The sequence below is a fragment of the Arctopsyche grandis genome, chromosome 8 (genome assembly GCF_051622035.1).
Source record: "Arctopsyche grandis isolate Sample6627 chromosome 8, ASM5162203v2, whole genome shotgun sequence".
Lineage (NCBI taxonomy): Eukaryota > Metazoa > Arthropoda > Insecta > Trichoptera > Hydropsychidae > Arctopsyche > Arctopsyche grandis.
The window spans coordinates 1,759,973-1,787,916 of record NC_135362.1 but is presented as its reverse complement, the minus strand read 5'-3'; the positions used below and the strand labels follow the sequence as shown (position 1 = coordinate 1,787,916).

At 37.3% G+C, this 27,944-nt stretch overlaps 5 protein-coding genes across 16 annotated transcripts in view; 1 reads left to right on the top strand and 4 right to left on the bottom strand.

Annotated features, from left to right (window-relative positions):
- Nucleotides 1-27,944, bottom strand: part of LOC143915612 (uncharacterized) — an 854,026-nt gene that overhangs the window by 767,153 nt on the left and 58,929 nt on the right. The gene's annotated exons all lie outside the window — the stretch shown is intronic.
- LOC143916240 (uncharacterized) lies at nucleotides 62-4,711 on the top strand. Of its 2 annotated transcripts, none has more exons than XM_077437263.1 (4): nucleotides 62-319; nucleotides 746-958; nucleotides 1,075-1,123; nucleotides 2,705-4,705. In XM_077437263.1, the coding sequence occupies exons 2-4, from the start codon at nucleotides 764-766 to the stop codon at nucleotides 3,577-3,579; spliced, it is 1,119 nt and encodes a 372-aa protein (XP_077293389.1). In that variant the 5' UTR covers nucleotides 62-319; nucleotides 746-763; the 3' UTR covers nucleotides 3,580-4,705. The 2 variants fall into 2 exon arrangements, with proteins under 2 accessions (XP_077293389.1, XP_077293388.1); XM_077437262.1 differs by having other exon boundaries at nucleotides 68-256; nucleotides 2,705-4,711.
- Nadk2 (NAD kinase 2, mitochondrial) lies at nucleotides 3,820-14,197 on the bottom strand. 9 transcript variants are annotated; one of them, XM_077437250.1, is made up of 13 exons: nucleotides 12,356-13,657; nucleotides 11,984-12,129; nucleotides 11,752-11,898; nucleotides 11,136-11,394; nucleotides 10,932-11,052; nucleotides 10,500-10,664; nucleotides 10,325-10,426; nucleotides 8,753-8,861; nucleotides 8,566-8,681; nucleotides 8,282-8,465; nucleotides 7,263-7,399; nucleotides 7,037-7,173; nucleotides 3,820-6,970 (listed from the first exon to the last, which is right to left on the bottom strand). In XM_077437250.1, exons 6-13 carry the CDS (start codon nucleotides 10,571-10,573, stop codon nucleotides 6,738-6,740), a joined length of 1,092 nt encoding a protein of 363 aa, XP_077293376.1. In that variant the 5' UTR covers nucleotides 10,574-10,664; nucleotides 10,932-11,052; nucleotides 11,136-11,394; nucleotides 11,752-11,898; nucleotides 11,984-12,129; nucleotides 12,356-13,657; the 3' UTR covers nucleotides 3,820-6,737. The 9 variants fall into 9 exon arrangements, with proteins under 9 accessions (XP_077293376.1, XP_077293377.1, XP_077293379.1 ...); XM_077437251.1 differs by having other exon boundaries at nucleotides 13,470-13,572; XM_077437253.1 differs by having other exon boundaries at nucleotides 11,748-11,898; nucleotides 11,984-13,596.
- LOC143916224 (uncharacterized) overlaps nucleotides 15,599-27,944 on the bottom strand; it is an 84,226-nt gene continuing 71,880 nt past the window's right edge. The window contains exon 2 of the mRNA XM_077437219.1: nucleotides 15,599-18,974. Coding sequence (XP_077293345.1) covers nucleotides 16,393-18,684 — 2,292 coding nt within the window. The 5' untranslated portion in view covers nucleotides 18,685-18,974 and the 3' untranslated portion in view covers nucleotides 15,599-16,392. The remainder of the gene's footprint in view (nucleotides 18,975-27,944) is intronic.
- Nucleotides 23,436-27,819, bottom strand: LOC143916231 (cytochrome P450 9e2-like). 3 transcript variants are annotated; one of them, XM_077437239.1, is made up of 10 exons: nucleotides 27,564-27,819; nucleotides 27,009-27,229; nucleotides 26,468-26,631; nucleotides 26,253-26,387; nucleotides 25,973-26,166; nucleotides 25,668-25,899; nucleotides 24,833-25,054; nucleotides 24,654-24,754; nucleotides 24,420-24,588; nucleotides 23,436-24,342 (listed from the first exon to the last, which is right to left on the bottom strand). In XM_077437239.1, exons 2-10 carry the CDS (start codon nucleotides 27,224-27,226, stop codon nucleotides 24,173-24,175), a joined length of 1,605 nt encoding a protein of 534 aa, XP_077293365.1. In that variant the 5' UTR covers nucleotides 27,227-27,229; nucleotides 27,564-27,819; the 3' UTR covers nucleotides 23,436-24,172. The 3 variants fall into 3 exon arrangements, with proteins under 3 accessions (XP_077293365.1, XP_077293364.1, XP_077293366.1); XM_077437238.1 differs by having other exon boundaries at nucleotides 27,545-27,719; XM_077437240.1 differs by having other exon boundaries at nucleotides 24,004-24,342; nucleotides 24,675-24,754; nucleotides 27,545-27,674.

The following is a 27,944-nucleotide window of genomic DNA, read 5'->3' as shown; positions in this document are numbered from 1 at the left end:
TCAATATTGTTTGTTAATTTTTCATTAGATTCTATAAACTGTTAACTGCGTGTTTTAGGCCAAATATAGAGTAGAAGAAGAAGAAGACGTAAACGTCATTTTGACGTCTTGCAAAGGTGGTTTCTTGCAGCGGTTTCGCATTGCGTTGCTTTTCGCGATGGAGTGCAGACTTTGCCTTCGTCCTGCTGCGACCGTCTCCATCCATGACAATCTTCATCCATTGGCACAACGCATTTGGACCTGCTGTCAACTGCAGGTCGGTTAACCTTTGTCATTTGGTTGCCAATTGAGGTAACCGGACAAGTCGACACAAAAATGGGTAGGCGGTGAAAACATGTACAAATGCAGAATATTCCAATTTAGAGTATCATAATGTTGGAAATTCGGCGTTCGTTAAGATAGTAATAAAAGGACGACCAGCCAGTGGGTAGAGTGGGTGATTTCAGCCCCTCTTCCTATGACAACTTATTCTTAATTAGAATATTCTGGATTTGCACAATTTCAAATATTGATATTCTGTATTTTGATATGCACTCGAAATTAATTGATTTTAATATGCGTTAGTTTGTTTTCATAATTTTAAATACATACATATATATACATATATATGGGTGGTTATAGAACGTGTCTTGTATTCTCAATTTCTTAAAATTGTCCCATATTTTCAATTCTTAATATGTTTATCTTACATCAATACCCAAAAACAATGTAACCCTAATCATATCTAAACCATACTCGTTTACAGGTTGAGAAAGATGATAAAATGCCAAACACGATATGCATGTCCTGTGACAACACTCTGGAATTGCTCAGCACTTTTCGGAACGTTTGCCTTCAAAATGACAGAACATCAAAACTGAAGCTAAGTGATCGTTTAGATATCAAGATGGAAAACATTTTCCTGGAGGACTTGGTGTGGGAAGAAGAGTCCCTTGTTGCTAACGACGTAAAAGAACAGGTATTCAATACTTCTAAGCAAAACATCTATTTAATTTGAAAACATAAACTCGCCAGTAAAGTGACTTCATTGTTCCGTAAAAATATTTAAAACGGTATATTTGTTTTATTTTATAGATATGTAGAAAAGAAGCTACTCCGTATAATAACAGAGCAGAAACAAAAGGTGATTGAAAAAATTTCACTTCATACATTACCAAAAACTTCATATGAAATGTGTTCGATGCAGTCTGAATCGAACCTTAAAATTAATTATCAAAAAAATTCATATTGTGCTCCATGTAAGATCTCATCCAGGGAAAATATTGTACAAATAAATTTTTTAGCCAAATAGATAGTCTTGTCTCATTATCGATAGTAAATTTGCTTGTTTTGAACTTTATACGTCACTTGATAACAGTTTTCAATGTCGACTCAATTATTTGTGAACCATATCTCTTTCAATAACAGTCATTTTTTATCTATGTTTTTTTTAGTTTAATATGTATTAATGTTATTTCAATATGTAATTTAAAGTTGTTTTAATTTAGCGATAGCCCTGATTTACTTCAATTATATAAATTCCAATATAATATTTCGCTCATTTTCATTTTGTTGCTTTCTATTACATATACATACATATGTAAACATGTACTAATGTTTGCTGATTAATATATATATACAGGTAGTATTGAAAAAGAATTGATGATTATTGAAGGAATAGAAAATTGCGTTTAGCTGTCGGGAATTTTTTTTCTCAATTATCTAAACTACATTTATTTATTGAACAAAAATGAAGAAAAAAATTCTTTTCAAAATCAGTGATGGAATAAGAGTTATGATGAAGAGATGAATGGGTTGGCTTACAATTTTCAGTTTTTATAACATAGTATGTAAATTTATTTTCGAGGCATAAATTAATATCTTTTTTCAAATGAAAGCTTTTTAATGTTAGTATCATTTAAAAATCATAAAGAATATTGTTTTATAATATTAAAAGCTTTTGTTTAGTTATATATCAAGAATAATGAAGTAAATTTCTTCAAAAAGGATACTAATAAATATCAAAGGACTAAAAACGGAAATATTTTCTTTTTGTGAATCGAAATAAAAAAATAACTGGTTAACACTATGTGGTCGCTGACTCATATTTGTATCATGTTGGGTGCACAATGCTTACTGGCCGCTGATACATTATGATTCACGACCGCGCGAATATATTTTTCAGTCCGCTGATATATATTTGTATCACGTTTTCGTTTTTGACAAAAACGTGATACAAAATTATATCATCGGCCACAAACGATTGACGAAAACTTGATACAAAAATATATCAGCGGACTGATACAGTTTGCACAGTCATAAATCATATATGTACCAGCGGCCAGTAAGCGTTGCGCACCCAACATGATACAAATATGAGTCGGCGGCCACCATCGTGTTAATACCAGTTTTATGAAATAAAAAAATCAAGTACGTATAATCAAGTTTTTCGAATAAAATCTTTGAACAGCCATTCCAGAGCAATAGGAATACTGTTTGTCAGTTTTTGAATTGCTGAAAAAAGATTAATGGAAAGTTTTATTCCCAATTTTGAATTATAATACCACTTATTGTCATATTATATTTTGACATTACATACAATAAAATATATATGTAGTTTTTATGGTTGACTTGAATGCGCTGATGGTATGTAAGTGGATGAAAAAGTTGATCTTTGGGGTGCTAATAGAAAAGCAACTGTTTTAACAACACAATACTTTTGCAGAAAGTATGCGGCAACACCAAGAAAACGTACCTTCATCTTCCTATGTGGCCCCCGTATTCGAACCGAGGCGGTCTACCTGGTGTTTGATCCTGTGGCCCGAGCGACCTAAACAGCAACAAATAGAACAAAGTACTTCTGCAGCTAAAAGACAGCGACGCTATCGGCAACAATTATCAGAAAGACAAAAATTAGCACATCGTAACTCTGCAGCCGAAAGAAAGCGATGTCGGCTACAAAATTTATCCGAAGAACAGCAACTGGCACAACGCAACTCTGCGGCCGAAAGACAGCGACGATATCGACAAAAGCTATCAGAAGAACAACAATTGGCACAACGTACCTCCGCGGCTGAAAGAAAGCGACGTTATCAACAAAATTTATCCGAAGAACAGCAATCAAAACAACGCATCTCTGAAGCTGAAAGAGCGAGACGCCGTCGACAAAATTTATCCGAAGAACAGCAATTAGCACAACGTACCTTTGCAGCGGAGAGAGCGAGACGTCGTCGAGCAAAATTGACTGAAGAACAACAATTATCACAACGTGTCTCTGCAGCTGAAAGACAACGACGTCGCCGACAAAAGTTAACCAAAGAACAACCCTCAGCCCAGTCTACTTCTGCAGCTGAAAAACAGCGAAGTCGTCGAAAACCATTATCTGAAGAACAGCAATTAGCAGAACGTACCTCTGCGGCTGAAAGAGCGAAACGTCGTCGAGAAAAAATGTCCGAAGAGCAACAATTAGCACACCGTATTTCTGCGACTGAAAGACAGCGACGTCATCGACAAAAGTTAACCGACGAACAAAAATTAGCAGAACGAGCCGCCGCAGTTGAAAGAGCGAGACGCCGTCGAGCAAACATGTATGAAGAATAACCAATACTAGAAAAAATCAGCAGATTTGTACAAATGAAATAACGTGACAAAACAATAATAGAACGTTATTGTATATAAGAAGTAGAATATCGATAGACTATTTAAAGAGTATATATGTTATGTATCAAAGCGTATATATTATATATAACACAATAAAAGTTAGTACTTTAAATATGACGTACAGATAGATATTAGAATAGGTTGTATTCATTTTCCTTTTTATTGTTGTTCTTATTTATTAGTTAACTAGCTCCGTTTGTGGGCTCCGGAATGTGTCGATCGCATTCCTTCTCAATGTGATAGCAATTAATGTTGAATTGTTCTCTATCTTGTTATTTTTAACCATTTTCCCGCGGCAATAAATATAGCGAACAAGCCCTGTACGCGGCACCTTTTTCGCGATTTTGGCAATCCAGTTTTCGACCTTAAATACAGATTTTAATATTCACTCTAGTAACCAGATATGTTAATTAACACACATAAAGTATTATTTTAAACAATAAAATACATAATATATCTCGTAGTTTTGGCTTAATTGTCAAATAATCATTCTTCATACAATTGAGACGTATCGTCGCCATTGTTCCAACAGACGTGACGTCACATAAACAAGGTTTCAGTATGGTTCCAGAAAAAAAATAATTTTGACTGGTATATATTCATTTTAAGCAAATTGAATAGATGGCATTCAACTCTCAGTAATATATTCAACCAATTTTGAACCTTAAAACAGTTGAAATAGGCTCATATAAGGCTCAAAATCCCTTGCAAAGTTTAGAAATTCTATGGAAGACAGCCACGCTACAGACTTGTCGCGCAAAGCTTCCATAGAAGACGGCCGCGGGCAAACGGTTAACATTGTGTTTTGTTTTTATGTTAGGCAACCTATAAAGTCACCAGGGTCTAATTTTAATCTTTTAAACAAATAAATACATGCACATATACATACATATAGGTATATTATACTTATATTTTATTTAATCAAGTTCTTTGTTTAAAAAACTTTTTTCTGTATAACATATGTACATATGTATATAATAGTATTGGGATCAATTATCTATGTAAATTTTAAATATGTATTATTGCCAATGGACTGACACGTTGCTAATAAAACTGAACGAGTGAGCTAAGGAATTTTCATTTATTACCACTTACCAAAATTTCCCTATAAGATTTATTTATTTTTACCAAGGTGTCATCAGGGGATTGCCCCCAAGGCGACACCTATGGCCATCTTTGTACATATTGTAGCGTAGGAAAGAGCCGCCGGTTAAAAGCATTAGGGATTATCCATAGGGTAGAATTCTCAGAACTGAGCGCGAAAGCGTGCCGAAACAATAGATAAACAAAAGGATCGAGGAGCTGTGGTGAGGAACCTGGCCTTTAAAAGGAGGCACTTAGGCCATATCAGATTATTCTGGAACGAGCGCTGGCTGCGCGTGGACCTCCTTAATTATCCAAATGCTGTAAAGCGACTTTGGTATTTCATTCGGATCCTCCACCCACCCCTACGAAACAATATGTACTGTAGCGTATGCTAAAAGGAGCCGCCGTTATAATTGGTTTCGAGGATTATCCCCAGGCTTAAGTGCAAGTCGGCTAACAATGAGAGATTCCCGAATGCACTTAGCGGCACTCGGTCGCATTTACGACGAGTTCTTAGAACTGATAACGCCAAACCATGGGATTGCACATCCGAGTACGTGACTAAACAATGGGGAAGTAACTGGACGTCGAAGATGCCCTGAGCGACCTGTCCTTAGGTAAGGAGGTACTTAGACCATATCAAGACATTCTGGACGGAGCACTGCCAGTGTGTGTATCTCCTTAATCACCAATAAATGCTGTGAAACGAATTTGGCCTTTTACTTGGATCCTCCACCCACCCCTACGCAACAGTACTATATATACATATGTAGGGTTGAGATTGGACGAGAGGCTGAGATAGAGTGTGTTATGGGGATGATGACTGATCGTGGGGAAGGGGTGAAAGGGGCAGAGATTTAAACGCCAGTAGCAGTTAGACCTGCACTCCTAGCGGTCCTGCACATCGCCTGTATTGTTATAATACACAACATAACTGAAAAACGCACGTGTTTGGTCTTTACCTCGCCCGCCACATCCCAAACGTGGTCCCTGACAGCACTATCTGCCAGGATTCATACCACATATGTATGTACATATATAATGTTGACATATTAGTGTAGGTGGCCAATTTGGTTGGAACTGTTTCAACAATGAAATCGGATAGATTGGCAAACTTTGATTCGAAACGGTCGACCTGGAGTCACATATCTAAGGTCTTGCCAGCAACACTGGATCAGGGCTCTAACTCGTGACGTCTCAGTTAGCATTATACGCTAACCACTAAGCTAAGATCCTGAATCAGTTTATTTAACGATATTAGCAATGCTAAAAAACACAACGTTAAGAATATTCAATTATTATTTCTTTGTATTAAACAATTTTTCCCATTTCACATTTCCAATTCTACTACCAAGTCTGATTCTCTATCATCACCGTAAGTGAAAACTCTGGGTATGTCGTTATTGACAAATCATTACAAATAGAGAAAGATCGAACAACACTATGACAAAAACTTTTGTCGAGACTCGGCCAATGTGAAGAGCAGGCATTATATATTTTTCTTTGTGAAATGAATACAAGTTTACTATTTGATAGGGGCAGATATATAATCATGCAAATCTCAGCGTTGAGTAGAATACAAATTACTAACATATTCTTAAAAATACAAATTGCCAATATATTCTTATTACGAACCCTTTCAAATTTGATCAAAATGTCTTACTTTTTTTAAAATCTACATTGAATTACATTACTGACAAAATGACAGTTTGCTAACGTAAATATAATAACAATCTGAATGGCAAGCCATTCAAAACGCGACTCTAAATCGTCAAAAATAAATACAACACCAATTTAATAAATAAATTTCATTGCAGTATTTTTGTCAATATTTACACATAGATAAGAATTATCATATATTACATTAAAGCATTGCGATACTCAAATTAATAAACCTAATAGTCGAATTTCTAATGAATAATTTTATAACAAAAAAAAAATATACAAAACATCACAAAATAAAAGTCAACATTATCTTAGTACAAAAACAAAACATAAACAAACAAAAAAAATCATTCATCGAGAGCGATAGTTTTAAGCGAATCTTCCGGATTTATTTCGAGGAACGCTTCCGTGCCATCATTGAACGGAAAAGATAATCCACCGTCGATTACCAAGCCTGCATCGACGCACCGACTCTTCACGAGGATGTTGTTTGCGAATCCCCTCGGTCTCAGATCCTTTTGAGATGGCCAAACATCGCCCGAGATCAATTCGCGCACCGTATACGCCAACATATTATCATCTAAAAGAAAACGAATGATTACATCACCAAATAAAACTTCGATTGAACGTCCATTTCAATACATACCCGGAGGAAATATGAGGCCTTTGTTGTAGTCTTCGGTTAACAGTTGAGCTTCTTCCGTTGCAGGAGGAGCTCGTCCTGTTCTCTCCGACCACAAATTCACCAGCTCCGTAACTGTCTGGGTCAGCAGACAGTTAATGCTGAAAAATTGCCGATAACTGCATGTAAAAAATTACAAAGTTCAACACGACATTTGCGTGCGTGCCATTTTATTCGAGATTCTATTCACCTCAAGTGCCAAGACGTGGAGCCTGTTCCGGTGCTCACACAGAGACCGGAACACTTGGTGCGAGTCGGCTTTGAACTTTCGTCGATGGTCAACTGTAGGTGACTCACGCGTGCTGACACATTTTCACCTATGAAAACCTGTAATTGTTGAAGATTATGTGAAATTTTGAATGTCATCAACCCATAACCCCTTGCTGCCGAGGCGTTTTGAAAGTTCCTGTCCAAAATTTCCGCACAGATCGTCTATTCGACGTAGAAACCGAAAAACCGGCTTTTTGACCAGTATTCATAGAACAGAAAACCGGATTTTTAAGCTCGATCAACCGGCTTTTTACGGTTTTCTTTAATTAATGTATTTTTCCTCAAAACTAACAATTATTATTATTTCTTTTTAATTTCCGATATATTTTCAATATGTTATTTAAAACATTAAGTATAATTTCTATGGAAGATCAAAAAAAATGTGTATACCCAAACTTTCTTACAGAACAACACAAAAAGGTACAGCACTTAGCGGTGGTTTTGAGATTTAGTAATGGACGAAGACCTAAAACTGTAAAAAACTTTGATAGATGGAAATATTTCATAGTTCATTACGTTTTCGAACTTAAATTCATCTCAGCAGTGTTCTTATTCACAATTCCACGATTATAGTTTTTCTACGAGGTAAGACATTTTTTTTTTTATATATTATTGATGGTAGCTTATTTAAATCATTTAATTATTTGTGTGTATTCAGGATTAAACCATTTTATGGCTGTGATATATAATACAAATTTTATTATTTGTAATATTTTTAATAATAATGATGCTCAAGTATTATATTCTAATAAAACAAATACAAACGATTCCTATCCAGTGATAAGAAAAGTTTGTATCCTTTCATACTTCATCAACAAAGCTTTCGGCCGTGTTAAACTAAACTACAAACAAGAATATATCGTTGTGTGGCAGCAAAGGGTTAACATTTTAAATGAATAATGAAATATAAAAGCAAAAGTGTATAATACGAAAAAGTACCTCGTTGAGTGCGAGATACGGAAGCACTCGTTTAAATATGCAAGGTTGATTATTTCTATCTATATGTTCTTCGCGATCGTTCCGGTTGGGATTTTCACTCTCGCGCAACGGTTCAATTCCGTACGAATTATTCGCAATCTCGGTGTTCTGTGAGAAGTTGTTGTTTGTTTCGCAAACATTGTACCTGCACATGGAGATAACGATATACAGTGGGGATTTATTTTTACAATATGTATAAATGTACACGTCATTAGACTTAAATAAATACACAAACTTGTAATTACCTCGGAAGAATCGGTTTGTGCAAATCTATGGGAATGTTCGGGATACCCGAACGAAGACGTTCATCACTAGACAGCGTCGTTCTGATTCGACTGCGATGTAACCATTTAAATTTACCCTGATGATGTAAAAACGGAATGTAATACACATAAAATTGTCTATGTTAAGTGGTCACATTTTAAAACAAACATTTTTAATCGCTTCCAAAGCTTCTTTGAGTTCATGAGAGCACCATTTCGGCAAGCAAAGACGACCTTCACTTCGGCTGGGATCACTATTAAAGCCTATAACAGGCTTCCTGCAGAACAAAACAAAAACAGACCAATTAAACTTTGCTTCGATCTAAATGTGAGTCTTCTCGAGGTCAAACCTATTTCAATCATGTTTTTTAGGTTCGAAAAGAGTCATTTCATTAAGATCTTTGAGCCAGTTTTCAATATGAAATTAAAAATCATACAAGAATCGCCTGTTCAATAGTATAAGTTATAATTTAGACCGTTTTTACTTACTGGAGCGGAGACTAATCAATCGTTACTAAGTTTGACCCACTGAATTCGAATATGACAATAATTTGTGTTGGATTGCTCTTGTTTAAGAGATGTGAGCGTTTAAAAGAATGTGCAAGTTTTACAAAAATAGCTAATTTTTCACATGATCACATTTATAAAGGTTGGTTTTCCACCTCAAATATTTTTTATTTATTATCTGAACGTACCAATTCGAGCGGCAAATGATTTTAAATTAAAATACGAAATGTTCTAGACATAAAATAAAATAGAACTGTTCTAAAGCGCTCATCGCTCGAAAGCGAATGAGATGGAGTGATGCGCTGTCCATTCTTTATCTCGCTTTTGCATCATCCCATACAAACCTTTTTTTTAACTCAATTTACAATCATTTACCGCTCGAATCAGTACGTTTCGACAAAACCTCATCATTATCATCATCTACAGCCATTCACCATCCACTGCTGGATGAAGTCCTCTCCAACAAGCTTCCACTCATTTTTGTTTTGCGCCACACTCATCCATCTCACCCCACACATTTTCCTAATTTCGTCTACCCATCTTCCCTGCGGTCTTCTTTTTACCCTTTTGCATTCCCTCGGTTATCATTCAAGCACTTCTTTTGTCCATCTTTCGTCCATTTTTCTAGCCACGTGGCCCGCCCATTGCCATTTCAATCTCTTTACTCTATCTACATGTTCCGCTTCCTGTCTTTCCTCGTTATGTCGAACATTCAGCGTTCCATACTTCTTTGAGTGCATTGAACTTTGTGTAGCATCTTGGCGTTCAGTGTCCTAGCTTGACATCCATACGCCATCACTGGCAAAACGCATTTATCGAAGATCTTTTTCTTCAGACAGAAGGGCATTTTTGATTTAAAAACAACATTCATTCGTCCAAATGCACTCCATCCTAATTTCATACGTCTCTTTATCTCTTCACCTTTACTACCGGACATATAAATTATTTGACCTAAATATAAATAATTTTTTACTACTTCTACTGGTTTGTCATCTAATGAGATGCTATCAGGCATGCAATAACTATTGAACATTAGTTTGGTCTTGTCTACGTTAATTTTTAATCCTACTTTCTCTGTCCAGCTGTGTTAGTCTGTTAAGTAGGTCAGCTGGGTCGCGACCTATTCTAAACTATATCGTCTTTTACATATTTATTAGGTCAATAATCACAAATGGGAGTGGTATTTGGGACGAATTAATTTAAAAATATATCTAAAATGAAAATTTTAAATTACCGGGAATCTCTAACTTTCGATGCCGCTAAAAGAAACGTGCCGTCTCCACCGCAAGGTATGACGACGTCACACCAATCGATCATAGACGGACTGTATGTAAGTCTGTGAACAAATTCGAAAAGGTAAATACAAATTTAAACGTCAATTGAGGTGTAATTTTCTTTTTAATATTGACCTATTGACGACTTTAACATCGGCGCCCAAATTTGTTAAAACAGTTTGAACCCGACGTTCGAACTCCTTCTGCATCTTATGATAGTGGATGAGGGCTTCATAGTCGGAGCCTCGACGCCGTATCAACTCTTCGATTTGCGTATTGCTCGAACCTTGATGGCGGTTTCTGCAAAAAAAAAAAAAACAACGATCAATTAAATGCAATACAAACAACTTCAAATATAGAATTAATGATCGATTGGTATATTTAGAGAAACGGTTACAGCGTTCATTCTTTAGATAAGGAGGTCAAAATGAACGCATTGAAATATGAATCGTATTATATTTTCACTCCCCCGCGTTATCTAATGACAATATTATTCTGCAAATCTCGACGACGCCGTTTCACGAGATATATTAATTATTTTTGAGTTTAGAACTTGAATATACTGACTGTTCGAATTCATATCGGGTCACTTTGGAGACCAAGAGGCATTTGTCCAGTGCGATGTTCGGCTTTTCATTGTGTAGAGCTCGTTTGAATATGTCTAGTCTGGCCTTACTGGACGCAGGACCTGAAATCGTGTAAATCGTATTGACATATACATAAGAATAAAATATGCTGTCATAATAATAAAACATGTTGGTTTTTTTGAACCTTTAATCAGTATCAATTGGTCTGAACCGGCTTGAAATCGCTCTATTGAGTATACGTCAAATTCTGATCAACACCAGAGTTACCATTATTGGTTATAAAAATAAGTTACCTTCCATTAAATTGTTTTGGTGTAGTTATTGGAATACTAATGGAGCTTCTTCTATGACAGAATCACTAATAACCATACTAACACACTTGTGAAGAGTCTCGGTGATTTCAACAAAGTGTCTATACCCTTCAGGTATAAAACACAGATTACCTAAACACCACAATCTGCTTTAGATCATCAACTTTAGAGTCTTTAATTAATATTATGTATTAGATGTATTATGAACATTTATAAGAATTGTAAATAGGTTTTTGAGCTCTTTTTCCTATTATGCTGTACATTAACATTAGAATAATATAATACTATGATTACTAACCAAATTAAATTAAACTGTAAAATAGAAAATGATCAGTAGATCAGTAGCTATTAAACTAGATATAAAAGATGTATTGTGAACATAATTTCGTAATAATAAAAAGCATTTAAAAATCAAATAATGGAGCTTCTTAAACCTTTGAATGCTGTATTTTGAGTATGTAATAAAAAATAAACAACAATACTACCCGCCTTGTGGCTTCGCATTTAGATTGTGAGCATTACATTTTAACAATAACGAAGAAGATGGAACTAGTTTTGGAAAAATACGTTTATTAATAGCGTATGTTATCATAGTGGTGCTCAAATTTTGATTTTCAGCATATTTAACAAGACGAGCTGTGGTAAGGAATAAAATAGTTCAGTGTGATATAGTGTAGATTGAAATATTATGAAAGTAATAATTTGAGCCATTTTATTATACGTTTTATACGCAATGAAATGATGAAACATAAAAGGCGCCTTTTATGATGAAACATAAATGCAAACCAGTTCGAACCGAAACTAATCGACCCAATGAACTTTTCAATCGTCTCAGAACTTCTATTTGAGAACCGGAATCAAACCAACCTGAAAATTTGTAAAACAATGTAGCCCACTGGTTTAGCAATTGTTTACTAATAGAACAGAATTGAAAATATTCGAATGTGACCAACCCATGACTTTATCTATATATTTGAGGAATATAAGAAGGCCACAAAACAAAATTCGACAATTAAACATACATACACATTCACACATACCGGTTGTGAGAGCATTTTCGATACAAATTGAGCGCAAATGTAGGGAAACTTACACAAGTCAAAAGTTCCACTTCCGGCTGTTGGATTTTGTTCGAAATTTTTATATTACTTAAAATCACTATCATTATGATACACATTAAATATCAAGAAGATAAAAATAATTTAAAAGGTCAAAATAAAATAATGAAATATTGTTTTTGTAACGCGACGTTCTCCCCATCGTCCCATAGGGCAACACTCGCCCTTTATTTCGAGTGGCCACACAGGAAAAAGCCTTATAGGCGCGCGCGCATCGACCGACGAAGAAAGATCTCTCCTGTGCACGTCTCCAGGGGGAGACGGGGCCCAGAGATCCACCATATTGCTGAAGAACCGCTGTGAGGTCGAGTACAGCATCACTCCCTCCCAAGAGTACCAGCCCAACGTCCCCTGTATTCCTCACGCCGTTTCCGGAGAAACCTCAGCCGTGAGAGGACCGCAGAGCCAGCTTCCCGACCACGAGGAAGCTGTTATCAATGAGACGATTTGCAGTCAGGAACCTCCCCGACTATATATAACTGTATCCCAAGGTTAGTCCACGTTTCCATATAACCCGACCCTTGGAAGAAGAACGACGTAAACGCCCTCTGCATCACCACCGCGAGATCAGATCAGCGCGCGTAAAACCTGTCGTTACATTTAAAAAAAAATACTACTCCCAGTTTACGAATTCTGGCCAAAACCTTATCAGCTCCAAGTTAGTACATAAGGAATACAAATACAAATTTTCAGCTTGATACGTTCAGGGGTGTGGAAAGAATCGTGGTCACAACATTTTTTACTTTTCTAAGAGGAAAAATTCCCACTTATATAGGGCTGCCAGGCGTCCCAGTTTCAAGCCTCTCGTCCCGGTGTCCCTAAGTGACCTTTTGAGACAGCCAAATATCCCAGTTTTCGATAGCTGCTTATTGACCTTTCATTATTCAGAAATACCGACCCTCCGCAGTTATGAAACTACAAAAAGATCCACATCTATGGTTAAAAAAACAACAAAAGCGATTTTCAATCTTCTTTGGCAATATGTAATTAATTTCATTTAATATTAAAATAACTAAACAAACTGGAAAAAAAGAAAGGAAACACTAGTTTCTAAATGGAAGGATTTTAAATGTATTTTGTATAGTTTACGCTTTATACAAAAAAACCAGCAGGGGGGGGGGGGAATACAATTAAAATGTCCCGGTTTGGATATCAATAAACTGGCAGCCCTAAACTTATATCCAATCTAACTAACAAGAGGCACGCACTTCAAATCAATCGATCAAATCAACATGCAGACACAGCGAGCTACGTTACCGATTTGTAAAAATAAATACAAAACGAATTTACCGTGAGCTATCTGTTTCAGCAATTCCCGTACACCGTTCATGTGTGCGAAAGAGAGGGAGATACGAAACGAGGTTATGTCACGTGATGTGTAGATCTGGAGCCGGTCAAAGTACGGATCGAAACACACGACTAGAACATTCGGAACGACACACGCCACTGCTTCGATCGCTGACCAGATCGTTGGCGAAAACCTTATCAAAAGAGCTACAATACAAGCCACAGATTGTGACGTCTGCTCCGTGCTGTACTGTACTCTGACTCTGCTCCACACACACTCAGGCACACCCCCTCACTTACACACTCGCGCCAACTGTCATCTCGCAACAGCTTTTATCGCTCATCTGTGATCTGTCATTCGTACGTTCCCATTCCCAACGACATTTTATTTGTTAGTAACATGTATTCAAAAGTTACGTCGCAGTCGTGTTTCAATGAATCGCGTGCGTACATTTCATTTCAAATAGCGCGCATTTTAAATGTGACGTTTGGCTTAGTCGTGCGTATTCCAATCACGGCCATGTACTGTTGTTGTGAAAATGCAATATTGCAATAATAAAAAAAATAATCGAAAGCGTGCAATCTAATAAATAATTTCGAAAGAGACTTTGTATATATATATGTAACCTTGGTTGGTTGGTACGTAAACAACAGGCGCGGCTCGTGCATAGGAACTGCGGCGCTACAGCACCCCCAGAAAAATACAAAAAAATCACATTTATATACATTTACAACTTGTGAATATAATTTAAATAAGAATGATTAGATATTTGACATGATCATTATTAATGAATATCAAATATATCTAAATATAAGTTGTAAATGCGATTTTTTTGTAATTTTTCTGGGGGTGCTGCAGCGCCGCAGTTCCTATGCACGAGCCGCGCCTGTTGTTTACGAACCAACCAACCAAGGTTACATATATATATACAAAGTCTCTTTCGAAATTATTTATTAGATTGCACGCTTTCGATTATTTTTTTTATTATTGCAATATTGCATTTTCACAACAACAGTACATATTGTAACCTGTGGTTGCTATTTAGGAACTGGTTATGGAAAAATTCCTAAATATCGGGTGTAGATATCTGTAGTGTGGACGTAGCCATTCGATTTTTTTTCGATTCAAAGGATTCGAAAGCCCCGGAGGCAAAGGCCCGAGGGTCGCCGGGGTGGGCCGCCGGATTCTGGTATACATATAATTTCGAAAGAAACTTAGTAAATATGTTTGTTTGTTCGTGACAGTCAATTTAATAAAAAAAAAAACAAATAAATTTATATAAAATAAGATTATTAAAATAAATTTAATAAAACGTTTACTATGAGATTAGTCATGTTTAAGTGGTTTATATTACAAATACCGAGCGAAGCCGGGTAAAACCCCTAGTACATATGTATATATGTAGGTATTCGTCGACTTATATACGTTCTTGCACCTCGTTCGTAAGTTGATCATCATCATTAGAGATTGGTCCGGAAGCGTGCCGTTCATTGTTAAATATTTCGCGGTGCTTTGTTAAAGGTTCGCCGAATCTTTTTTTTGCACTCTAGCTTTGTGAATAGACCTAAAACGCCCTGATTCCTGGAAAAAGCACGCTCTCTATCCGCCCTTTAATCATCATTAAAGGGCGGATAGAGAGCGTGCTTTTTCCAGGAAACACGGCGTTTTGGGTCTATTCACAAAGCTAGAGTACTGTACAGACTCCAGGGATGTTCAACTCGAGAGCACCCCCGAAAGTCGGTTTCTTAGAAGCTCGTGGTAAGCGTGGGCGGGACTGGTCTCCTCCAAGGGATCTACAGGTCGTCGTCTGCGGTCTGGTCTCTGCTGATGTCTATCTCTCTCTCTCTCTCTCTCGTACAGTGTGCGTAAGGGAGTGTGATACAGGACAAAGGCGGGAAATTATACAATAATGATAACAGGTTGTAATTCTGTTTGTATGGTGACTGTATTTTATATATATATATAAATACAGAGAATAAGCAGGGGGGGGGGGGAATAACAAAGTAACCACGCGTGCCCTTTGAGGTTAGCCACGCGTAGATCAGTTGTCTGCCTTCTGGACGAAGACAGACCAAGCTTCCTCTGGTGCACACCGGACGGATACTGGAGCTGGTCTCCAAGTATCGTCACAACCCTCACCAGCCTCTAGCTGGTGATTTCGGTGGCGAGGTGCGCCCCGTAAAAACGGGGTGTTTACGCGCCAAACCGCTATTGACAACTGTCAGTTTGTGTGCCAACCGCTGTCAGGGTGGCCAGCACAAAAATATATCGGCCAAATCGTGGGTCGTAAGGCCACAAAAGCCGATCATCAGACATAGTCTGAACATACTCCCCCCGTTGGAATCCAGAGGATCGGATTCCAAAACAAATGAATTAATCAAGAGACTAATGAAACATGACAAATGAGATAACAAAAGAACACAACAAACAAGACAAACAATACACAATTAGTAATCAAAACAAAGGTTCGTCCACCGTCAATCGTCCCGCTGTACATTAACAGCTGACTAAGCCCGCAAGAAACAACCAACAAGGTAAACAAACAAACAAACAAAAAACAACAAAAAACCAACACCAGTGCTAGGTAACAATATTGTTAAGCCGTTACATGTCCCACATGCATTGATAGCTCCACTACCAACACCAATCAACAAACAGGAGACAAAAAAAAACTAAATGGAAACACATTTAACTAAATCACAACACAAATTAAAGACTCCAACTTTAATGTGGGACGTTTTGAACGTTCGCCACACTGTTGCACAAATTCACTGAGTGCTGCTCGACTGGCAGTCGAGCTACTCGCCGGACTGCTCGCTTGGTGTTGCTGATGGAGGAGTAGTAGGACCTACTCCTGTGCCCCTGTCTGCCAGGGGCCGCTGCTGCATGTGCTGGTGTGGTAGCACCCTCGCTCCGGGCTGATCGACCAGATCCTCCTGCTGTTGCGCAACTAGTGGTGCGCCAACTAGGAACTGGCCAGGAGTTATGGGAGCTGGGTTGGGAAGGTCGAAAGATGTGAGGGTCAAAGGGCGCGGGTACATTGCGCTTCGGTAAGCGGAATCTTCGTTCCGCGGAAATACGCGATTCGTCCAGAGGACGCGTAACTGTCTTGACTGGACGTCTCGCGCCAAAACAAGATAACGGATCACGACCCGTTGTGTGATGGCAATTCCGAGAATCGCTTGAAACTGTGGGCGCTTCTAGAGAGCCGCCCAATATCCAGCCGAAAGCTGTATTCATCATCGCGATGCGTCCTCCTCTGTCACCGCGTGACTCGGAGGGAACTAAAATGGTACGTTTGCCATTGCGTAACATCGCATGATAGGCGTCGCTGCCTATCACCATATCCACTGTACCGGGAATATCGAATGACGGATCGGCAAGGGGGAGATGAAGCGGCAAATGGCTCCGAATCTCGGACACGTTGCGCGATGGAAGTTGATTCGCGATCTCGGGCATGATTGCGCAATCGAGATCAACACTGGAGCCCTGATTGGGGATGCGCGGTAGAATTCGAATTACCGCGCCACTAGTAATGGACGTCCTATTTGAACCTATTCCTACCAGGTTGACGTCCATCCTTTTCGACTTTAAGGCGAGTCGCCTTCTTAAGTCTTCAGAGATGAGGTTGAGTTCGGAGCCGTTATCTAACAATGCTCGAACCTTGTGCGAACGCCCATCTCCGCCGCGAACTTGTACTTCCACGGTGGATAACAGGACAGTTCGGGCGTGAGAAGGCGATACGCGTCTCACCGAGTGTAAAACCAACGATGATTTTACGGGTTTGGCGTTCTCTGATTTCTTTGGGCTCCGATAATGTTTGGCCTTATTTGAAGGCGAAGTTTGGTATGGAGTTGAGTCATGTAACATGGTGTGATGGGCATGACCGCATTTGAAGCATCTCTGCTTTGTTTGGCACGCGTGAACTATGTGCCCTGGCCTCAAGCAGTTGAGACATAGTCGACGTTTTATGGCGTTCGACCTACGCTCATCACCGCTCATTTGGCGGAATGATGGACAGGCTAGCAGAGAATGACTTCCGCTGCAACTGATGCAGGAGGGGCGTTCCCTCCTCACATGCAGAACTGCTGCCTTCGGATTCGTAATGGTTCTTGGTCGAGGATTCGACTCGCCTTTTAAGACGAAGTCGGCATTTGCCATCGATTGGCACTGAAGCGTCAGAAATTCGATGAGTTTGTGGAATGTGCACTCCTCATGTTTTGGCGCTTGAAGCTCCCATTGTCGAACCGTGTATCGATCGAGCTTCCTAGTGATGCACATGACCAAAATGTCGTCCCAAGTGTCGACCGGAACGCCCAAGTTGGCCAGTGCACGGACGTGCATGCTAAAATCGTCTATGCAGCGATGCAAACTTGCGTAACTATTGGACGCAATTTGTTCCGCGTCCAATATTGCGCGAATGTGGGACTGAACAACAATTTTTTTATTGTTGTAGCGCTGCTCCAGAATGGACCAAGCGCGGGAGAAGGAATCATCAGATAACTCTAAGCCACTGACTACGCGATTGGGTTCTCCTTTTAGGACTGCCAACAAGTATTGGAAACGGGCGAGTTGAGAAGTTTCGCCGGCCATAGCGACCAAGAAGCGTTGTGAGAAAAGGGGCCAATTTTGGACGTTGCCTTCGAAGGTGGGCAACTCCAAACGGGGCAATTTTATTGCCGAATTTGATTGCGATACAGCGGAAATCGTGACGGCAGCGCCACCTACCGGCGACGCGCTCAGTTGCAGCTCCCGCAATCTGAGCATTTCCATACATCGTTCGAGGGCGATTAAGTATTCCGTCTCGAACTCGTCAATGACGGACTCGGAGGCCCGAGCCTCCGCTTCGTCCAGCTCGTCAATCTGAGCTTGGACCGATTCGAAATCAGACAACAGAGGTTTAATTATCTCGAGTCTGATTTGGAGCATGGAAATACTCAGATCCCCCTCCAAATGGTTCGCATTTCTCGTTAACCGAGCGCGAATGCTTTTCCGCGTATTCCGAAGTGCTTCCATTTTGGACACGACAAAAATAAACAATGGACACGGGAAAAGAAACAAAATGGCGACCAAAAATCACAACAACAACAGAAAAATGCTAATTACGACCAACCTAGATTAGACGACGTTGACAGACCAGCTCTGGAAGAAATCCGGCTCTTTCGAAGGACCAAATGTACAGACTCCAGGGATGTTCAACTCGAGAGCACCCCCGAAAGTCGGTTTCTTAGAAGCTCGTGGTAAGCGTGGGCGGGACTGGTCTCCTCCAAGGGATCTACAGGTCGTCGTCTGCGGTCTGGTCTCTGCTGATGTCTATCTCTCTCTCTCTCTCTCTCGTACAGTGTGCGTAAGGGAGTGTGATACAGGACAAAGGCGGGAAATTATACAATAATGATAACAGGTTGTAATTCTGTTTGTATGGTGACTGTATTTTATATATATATATAAATACAGAGAATAAGCAGGGGGGGGGAATAACAAAGTAACCACGCGTGCCCTTTGAGGTTAGCCACGCGTAGATCAGTTGTCTGCCTTCTGGACGAAGACAGACCAAGCTTCCTCTGGTGCACACCGGACGGATACTGGAGCTGGTCTCCAAGTATCGTCACAACCCTCACCAGCCTCTAGCTGGTGATTTCGGTGGCGAGGTGCGCCCCGTAAAAACGGGGTGTTTACGCGCCAAACCGCTATTGACAACTGTCAGTTTGTGTGCCAACCGCTGTCAGGGTGGCCAGCACAAAAATATATCGGCCAAATCGTGGGTCGTAAGGCCACAAAAGCCGATCATCAGACATAGTCTGAACAAGTACAATAAAAAAAGGTTCGGCGAACCTTTAACAAAGGTTCATCATAAAAATGAACAATGCACAACGAACAATAAACAAAGAACGGCACGCTTCCGGTCCTACCTCTAATCATCATCATCATCTACAGCAGCGGTTCCCAACCTGTGGTATGCGGTTGATGGTTGGTGGTACAAGAAAAAATATCAGTAATGACGGACATGCAGGACAAAGTGATTTACAATCATAAATAGAAATATTTTATATATAACTAGCTGAACCCGGCATGTCTTGCAATGCCAGAATAAGGCATGCAATTTCCGTTCCCTTTTCAAGTGGTGGTTGCAGCTCAACTAACGTCTCTTCAACGCCGTGTCGTAATAAACCAACTGGAAACATGGTAACCAACGAACACATTGACTACACAATTGCGCTTCAAACTTTCGCGTCGGTAAAATCGTAATTACGAATATTATAATTATGAGGTTTTTTTAACAGTAAGCTTCCCGGACATGTATACAACAAATACTGAAAGTTCCATTGTAATCGATTGAGTGGCTTAGGAGCCTATACGAGACACACAGACAGACATTCAATTTTATATATGTATATAGATTGTGATGCTATCAGGTATGCAATAGTTATTGAATATAAGGAATAATATGTATGTACATATGTGGGTATGTTTGTGGCGGACGCGTGGACAAGTATCGTGATTTATAATGCGCTACGCAGAAGCTTACACACATACACATCCACGAAGACACACACACACATACGTTCATCATTTCTAACGGGTCAACGGGTTGGATCGACGAGTGTGTAATGCGCGCACTCAAATTTTTCTATTAATACGTAATTTTTCTTCACTTCAAAATGTGCATATTTACTAATTTCTCGAAAATATGCACCATTTAACTTCTCCCAAAGGGCAGTGGCTGTAGGTAATGGCAGCCTATGACTTAATAGTAATTTTTACAATTGAAACTTTCTTTACTATAAGTTGATCTGTTTCATTATTATTTTTTTTTAATTTTATTCATTAGCTAAAAAGATAGTAGTCTTAGAAGATTTGTGCCTCATCTACATTCCACTTTTCAACAATGGAGGTGAGTAGCCGTCACAGCAAAACTATAATTGGTTGATAAATAGATTAACTAATGATGAATAAACTCCTCTCAATCTAAGTAATGTTTCAATAACAACTGTGTTGTTTGCGATGATAAAATTAAAAAAAATATATTATTCCCCCCTTTTAAATAATTCAGCTTAGCCTTCTGTTGCATATGTAAACATTGAATCTATTTATACATAATAATGTTGTAAATAATAATAAATGTCAATATTAGTGTTCACTACGTAATTGATGTTACAGTTTATTATTTTCGTTCCAAGAATCGAAAATATTTTTACCACAAACTGGTTAAACGTTTTGTTTTTGTTTCCCATTGATTATTTTTTTGGTCTATTTACGCTTGCACATGGATAAGTCGCGCATGTTGATAATATTTATTTAAATCTTTTAAAGCAAAAAGGTTATCGGACGGTTGACCTTTTATCGAAAATAAATTACCTTCTGAAATATTTGTTATTGTTGTTGTACCCTTTATTCTTCTTTGAACGCTTTTGATAAATGTAATATTGAAATGATAATGTTTTGCTTTACGTAACAATGTAACATTATAATTTTATTTTGACTGCTTTACATACATACATACATATGTAGGTACACAAATGCCTCTTTTATTTTTAATAATAATAAATTATTTTCCTGTTTTGCAAGAAGATTGCTTTGCACACAATTTAATGATATGTAACATTATTATATTGCAACGAATGGGGAAATAGAATATTAATATTACACCTCCATAAGATACAGGTCTACGTGACGAGCCAGAATGTTAAATTACAGAAAACACAAATATCGGAAGGCAAAGATCTAAAGTCGAAAGATCTTAAGTCGAAAGATAAAAAAGGGTGCATGGTAAACGGTACATATTCACTTAATTTGCGCGAGCAGGGTACAACAGGAACAAGAGGAACAGGCTTTTACTCCGGTATTCTGCGCGCGCACATTAATACGGTCTTTGCCTTCCGATATTTGTCTTTTCTGTAATTTAACATTCTGGCTCATCACGGAGACCGATAAGATACATATGTATATAGCAGTGGCGTGCGGTGAAATTCTCTGTTTTTGTCACACAGCCTTACTTACGTGTGGGGGAGGACTCAGTATGACGTCACCTGTTCCCCTTTTATCCTGCTCGCGCACACGTAAGTAAGGCTGTGCGACAAAAACAGGGAGAATTTCACGGCACGCCACTGATACATATGTATGTATATAGGTCACATATGTATCTAAGCAAAATGCTATCAAAAATACGTTACATAGTACATGTCTATTTGATCTATTTAAGTTAAGTAAGTTGATAATCATGCTTTTCTGCTAATACTTCAGGGACAGAAAATTCGCAGTTTATACAGGCGGACCTCAACTTTCGCACACAATTGGTTCCTGAAAATGTGTGCGAAAGTTAAATGTTCGAAAGTTGAGGGATGTAAAAAAAAAAGCAAAAAATGTATGTATTAAATAAAAATTATTTATATATGTACATTAAAAAGTAAAGTAAATACATAAAATAAAAAGCAAAAAAGCAAAAGCAGAAAAACACGATAAAATAAAAAATAAAAACAAAAGAAAAATAATACGTAAATAAAATACTCAAATCCTATTCTTAGTTTTACATTCTGCAAAAGAAAAATAGTAAAAAAAATATCACAGCGACGCCCAAATGGAAGAGAGTAGATTAAGATTTCACACATACATCACATTCAAATTAAGAGAATAATGATGAGCGCAGGCTGCCAGATACATATGTTAAAATAACATCCGATAATCTACACTCACTTAGGTGGAAAAGATCGCATTCAGGCACGGCAAATTATAATCTCGTAATGAACTTGTCAAGAGTTAGTTGAATATGACATTTTTTTTTTCTTCATAGAGAGTTCTGTAACAGACAGTACTCTTATGAATAGCCCTACGTACTTGAGATATTCGTTCTCCATTGGGATCACAGTCTTCCATAATGTTCAAAAACTTTTCGAGACGCGTAAAAGCTTCGTTCATATTTTTTATAGTTAAGGTATTAATGATTTCTTCTGGTTCTTCTTCCTCACTTTCAATATGTATATCATTCTCGTTCTCTTGCCGGTCCATTAGAAATTCATTGGTCATGGGTTCAGAATGACATTCAATCATCTCATTAATATCTTCAATGTTAACATCTAGGTTAAGTTCGTTCATTAAGAGGACTATTTCAAGTGTGATAGTTTCTGGAGTTTCATCAAAATTTATATCACCCATCATTTGTGGGCATAGTTTTCTCCATGAACCTTTCATTGTTGACTCTTTTATTTCAGCCCACGCGTCTCCAATATTGTTTATTGCGTTCCATATGTTATAATTCCTCCAGAAATCTTTTAATGTGGGCCCACCTTCCATGTCAGTTGTCTTGATGGCCTGATTCATTATCGACCTCATATAATATCGTTTAAACGTAGCTATCACTGTTTGGTCCATGGGTTGTATGAGACACGTAGTATTGGGGGGAAGAAACACAACATTGATTTCTGGATATAAATTTTGTAGAGATTTTGGGGGTCCTGTAGCATTATCTAAGATTAATAATATTTGAAATGGTAAATTATTAACTTCACAATATTGCTTTACTGCTGGTACGAAATGTGAAGTGAACCAATCTTTAAATATTAAAGCAGTAACCCAGGCTTTTTTATTTGATTTCCAAATGACTGGAAACAATTTTTTATCTTTCCCTTTCAATGCTCTAGGATTTTCTGCTTGATAAATTAACATTGGCATCAATTTTAAATCACCAGCTAAATTTCCACCAAGAAGCAATCGGTTTTTAGAAGGTTTATGACCAGGGGCAACTGATTCTTCCTTTGATAAGAATGTACGATTAGGCATCTGCTTCCAAAATAAACCAGTCTCATCTACATTAAATATTTGACTAGAGGAATATTCACCATCTTCAATAATTTTGGACAATGAACAAAAAAAGTCTTTTGCAGCATCTTCATCCGCATCAGCTGATTCTCCAGTGAATTTAATATTGTGTAAAGAATATCTTGTTTTAAAATTTGAAAACCAGCCGTGACTTGCATGAAACACCGTGTTAGAATCTTCTTTTAGTCTATCCTTCCAATCCTTATGCAAACTAAGAGCTCTAGCTTGAACTGTTGAAGTTTTTTGATTTTGGTCACTTATTCAATAAGACAAAGATTTCTCCATTTCATCCATCATTATGCCGTGCAGGATGTAACACTTTTCACAGTACGGGCTCGTTCATACGCATTTCATAGTGCGACAGGGAATGGAGGAGAGGGAAACAATTGCACGCAAACAAACATTTTTGCATTATCACCAAAAAAAAAAAAAACGATTTTTTAAAAATGTGCGAAATAGCGAATTGTGCGAAAGTCGAATGTGCGAAAGTTGAGGTCCGCCTGTAAATAAAATGCTTGAAATGAGGAATGCAGTTTATAAAAAATAAAAATACCATTACTATCATCAATTACACTCAATTTTATAAAAAGCAATTAATATATAATAAAAAAAATCAAACCATCGTGTATTTTTTGCATGTGCATTTTCATGATGCACTACTATTTTTAAATAATTCTATTGTGTGTAAGAATTAAGATTTTCTAAGCTTCAATCCAACATACATGCCCTTATCACTCATTAAGCTTGTTGAAGTCTTGGTCAGTATTATGGGTATCTGAGTATTTTTCGTTACCACAATCTCAAACTTTGCCAATGTGTGGAAAATAATTAACTTTGCAACCAATAAAGCGAAACGAGATCCTGCAAAAATAATTTCACAGACATCTACATACATATTGTGAAATTTTAAATAACTGTTGCATCATGTAAGTATGTACCTATACAGTTTCTTGGTCCAATACCGAATGGCAAATATGTCATTGGATTAATATTTGATTTATTCTCAACGGAGAATCTCTCTGGATTGAAACAATCCGGTTCTGGAAAGTGCTTTGGATCATGATGGAAACCATAAATTGGAATCCAAATACTCTCGCCTTTCTTTATCTATTGAAAAGCAATAAGTTTTTATAGAAGTGCTGTAATACTTTTGAATATGATGACGAATATACCTGGTAATTTTGGGCATTAGCATCATTAGCAGGTGGCAGTGTATAATCTTTGGCACAAACTCTATCAGTAATAAGTATTGGAGGCCACATTCTCAATGTTTCTAAATATGAAAAACCAATAAACATTTCCCTTTTGTATGAAAAATAATATTGATTTGATTTAATAAAACTTTTGTTACCCGAAACTGCCATATCTAAATATTTCAACTGCATCAAGTCAGTGTAAACGATGCCATGACTAGACTCGTTGATAAGGTTGTCAATTTCTTCCTGAACCTTCTTTTGGATGTCTGGGTTGCGAGCCATTTCATAGAAGAAAAATATGATAAGCGTAGAAGTTGTTTCAAATCCACCCAGGAAAAATGTCATAGCCTGTGCTGCCAGTTCATCATCATTCCATTCTAGAAAACAATCAATGATTGGAAAGGACCCGATGGATAAAGCAGATCAGAAGTCATCGAATAGAAGTCAAGGGAGTAAATATTGTTGCGTAGGGGTGGGTGGAGGATCCAAGTAAAAGGCCAAAGTCGTGTCACAGCATTTATAGATGATTAAGGAAATACACACACTGGCAGTGCTCCGTCCAGAATGTCTTGATATCGCCTAAGTACCGCCTTATAAGGGGCAGGTCTCTTAGGACATCTTCGACGTCCGGTTACTTCCCTATTGTTTAGGCATGTACCCGGATATTTATTCCCACGACACCCACACTATCGGTCACTTCTGAGAAGGGACCAATAGCGGCCAATTCGGTGGCCATTGTTTAGCCTACTTGCACTTAGTCTGCAGATAATCCTCGAAACCAATTATAACGGTCACACTGTCTCTGGGATTCTACTCGGCCTAATCCGATGGCACTTACTCGGCAGTGTACGTAACAATATCATACTACACTACACAACAAAAACTCAGCAAGGATTCTTTTCAGCAAGTGTACACAGACTTCATGTAGTCTCTCAGTCTCTCATGCTCTCATTCTAAGAATTTTATATGTATTTTGATAATTATACTTACTTTTGGTTACGACTTCGTTCTCGATAATCGATTCTTCTACTATTGCAATTCCAGCTTCAGAGGATTCGTCTATACTTTCTTCGTGTTTCAAGGATCCCGTTTTAACTTCCATCAATATGTTAATGAGATCATAACGAATTATGCCCATTTTTTCTCGACTTTTCATCGTACATTGTAAGAGATTTCTAAAGAAAGATACTACTTTTTTCGGGAAAAACTTCATCTTGAAAAACTAAATACAAGTTTTTGATCATTTTAAATGCAATTTTTTTTCAAAATCATAATAATAATAACCGAAAACTAACCTTTGCTAGCATTGGAAAGTAAATTAAAAGTGTAAATTTGATCAGCAACCATCCACCGATTTTTTCAAGTTTGTAAAACTTATGATCTGTATTTTTCATGGAGTTCATTTTAATGCCAAATGCACATGTAGCTATAACGTCATTAGTGTATCTAATGAAAGAATCATTGGCTTCAATCTCAGTAGTTTTATCAACTGTAATTATTATTAAAAGTATTAGTATTGAGTTTTTGAGATACAATTAATATTGTCATCAAAGGATTTTATGACCATTATTTTACCTGCATTTTTAGACTGTTCTACATAAAAGTTAGAAAACTCTTTTGCAATTTCTTCTACTAATACAAACATGTTTTTCATTTTCGAGCTCGCAAAGGCTGGACTTAGAGTTGCACGCATATTTCGCCATTTTTGATCTTAAAATATTACAAAAAAAAAATAATCACAAACAAATATAATATTTATGAAGAACTTTATATTAATAAAATGAACTTACCTTCTAGAGATATCAAAGCGCTTCCAAATAATGGATCGATTTCTTCAGATATAATGCTACGATGATTAGGAAAAGAATCAAAATCTTCGATTCCTACTAATTTCAGTATTTCAACATCTTTTATCAAAATTATGGGACGTTGCACTTCAAACAGTCCCAAATATCTATTTAATATATGGAAAAATGTTCAAATAACTACATAGGTGTGTTACTATCTTTCATTACTACAAAAGCCGTCGCAATAATGACGTTGACAGCTAAGGTAGAAATTAAACTCTTAAAATTACAATCAAATGACGGTACTGGTACAAGTGACATTTTTAAAAAAAGCTGGGTTAAGTGCTAAAATATTAGCATTTCATATATGCTATTATTTTAGCACTTAAACCAGATTTTTTTTTAAATGTCACTTGTAACAGTCTGGTTGTCAGCCCGTCAAATGATAGTATTTTTTGTCTAAGATTGGGCTTAACATTAGAAACCAACTGTCGATTTATCACTATGGCCTAGATTGATATTTATTGTGAGGAATAAAACCTACTTGTCATCTTTACATGTGTTGTAACATCTCAATATAAAATCCTGAAAATGTTCTATTCCTAGAAAAACCCAAATACCGCTTCCAAAGAATGGCAAAGGAGGTTTTACACATTTTACATCTTTGTTTTTAAAATGGTCATAAGTTCTTGAACCATATAAGTACAAAGTAATAAAAAACCCACCACAGAATATAAATAAGTCTATTAAAGTTAAGTTCATTGTCTGAAAAATAAACCATTAGTATTATACTCTATTTCGTTAACGAAGACACTATGGAGCTTCACATCATTGGTCTAACAGCCCTTCTTGTGAACGCCAATTAAAACCCAAAAACTCTTGTTCGTTGTTTGATTTTAAATGGAGCACGTCTCAATTTGGAGAGTAATAATAAATTATAAAAATCAATTTTGAAACTACTCCCGTATTCTGAATGTAATATTGATTTATGACTCATATTATATCTATGTGTTTAACCAATGATCTCCATAGTAGCTTCTATAATATGTACATATATATAAATAATATTCAATTCCGAACTTAATAAGATTTTCTTTACGATTCACGAATATATTTTAAAATTAAAACACGTCCCGAGTGTGTTTAATTCCAAAGAAAACTGATTACGAATCAATTGGATAGAGCAGTCATCGAAGTGGACACCTGTTTTGTTTCAAAGTATGCTGCTAGGCTAAATATTTGCACTGTTAACAGTGTTTCGAATAAAATGTATGCATTTAATTGGCTAAAATAAATAAACTCAAGTGGGCCACACTGTTGCTCGTGCTATTCCAAGTATGAACATTTCCCAAATCAAAAAGTGTACGCGTATGTTAAAATATTCACACAATTTTTGTTAAAATATATATTTATATTCGAGACATCTTTCGAGTAGTTTGAGTATTTACATATATATATTTTTTACAAATAGATGTCTCTA

Excerpts from the sequence above, each read along its gene's own strand:
- LOC143916240 (XM_077437262.1), top strand. The coding sequence starts at position 158 with ATGGAGTGCAGACTTTGCCTTCGTCCTGCTGCGACCGTCTCCATCCAT. Across the intron at positions 959-1,074 it reads CTAACGACGTAAAAGAACAG|ATATGTAGAAAAGAAGCTAC; the intron begins GTATTCAATACT and ends TTTATTTTATAG. Across the intron at positions 1,124-2,704 it reads TAACAGAGCAGAAACAAAAG|AAAGTATGCGGCAACACCAA; the intron begins GTGATTGAAAAA and ends ATACTTTTGCAG.
- Nadk2 (XM_077437245.1), bottom strand. The coding sequence starts at position 13,710 with ATGAACGGTGTACGGGAATTGCTGAAACAGATAGCTCACG. Across the intron at positions 8,682-8,752 it reads CTTTGGAAGCGATTAAAAAT|GGTAAATTTAAATGGTTACA; the intron begins GTTTGTTTTAAA and ends TTACATCATCAG. Across the intron at positions 7,192-7,262 it reads TCCACGTCTTGGCACTTGAG|TTATCGGCAATTTTTCAGCA; the intron begins GTGAATAGAATC and ends TTTTACATGCAG.
- LOC143916231 (XM_077437239.1), bottom strand. The coding sequence starts at position 27,226 with ATGAACTTAACTTTAATAGACTTATTTATATTCTGTGGTGGGTTTTTT. Across the intron at positions 25,900-25,972 it reads ACTTTCCAATGCTAGCAAAG|TTTTTCAAGATGAAGTTTTT; the intron begins GTTAGTTTTCGG and ends ACTTGTATTTAG. Across the intron at positions 24,755-24,832 it reads TTTAGATATGGCAGTTTCGG|AAACATTGAGAATGTGGCCT; the intron begins GTAACAAAAGTT and ends TTTCATATTTAG.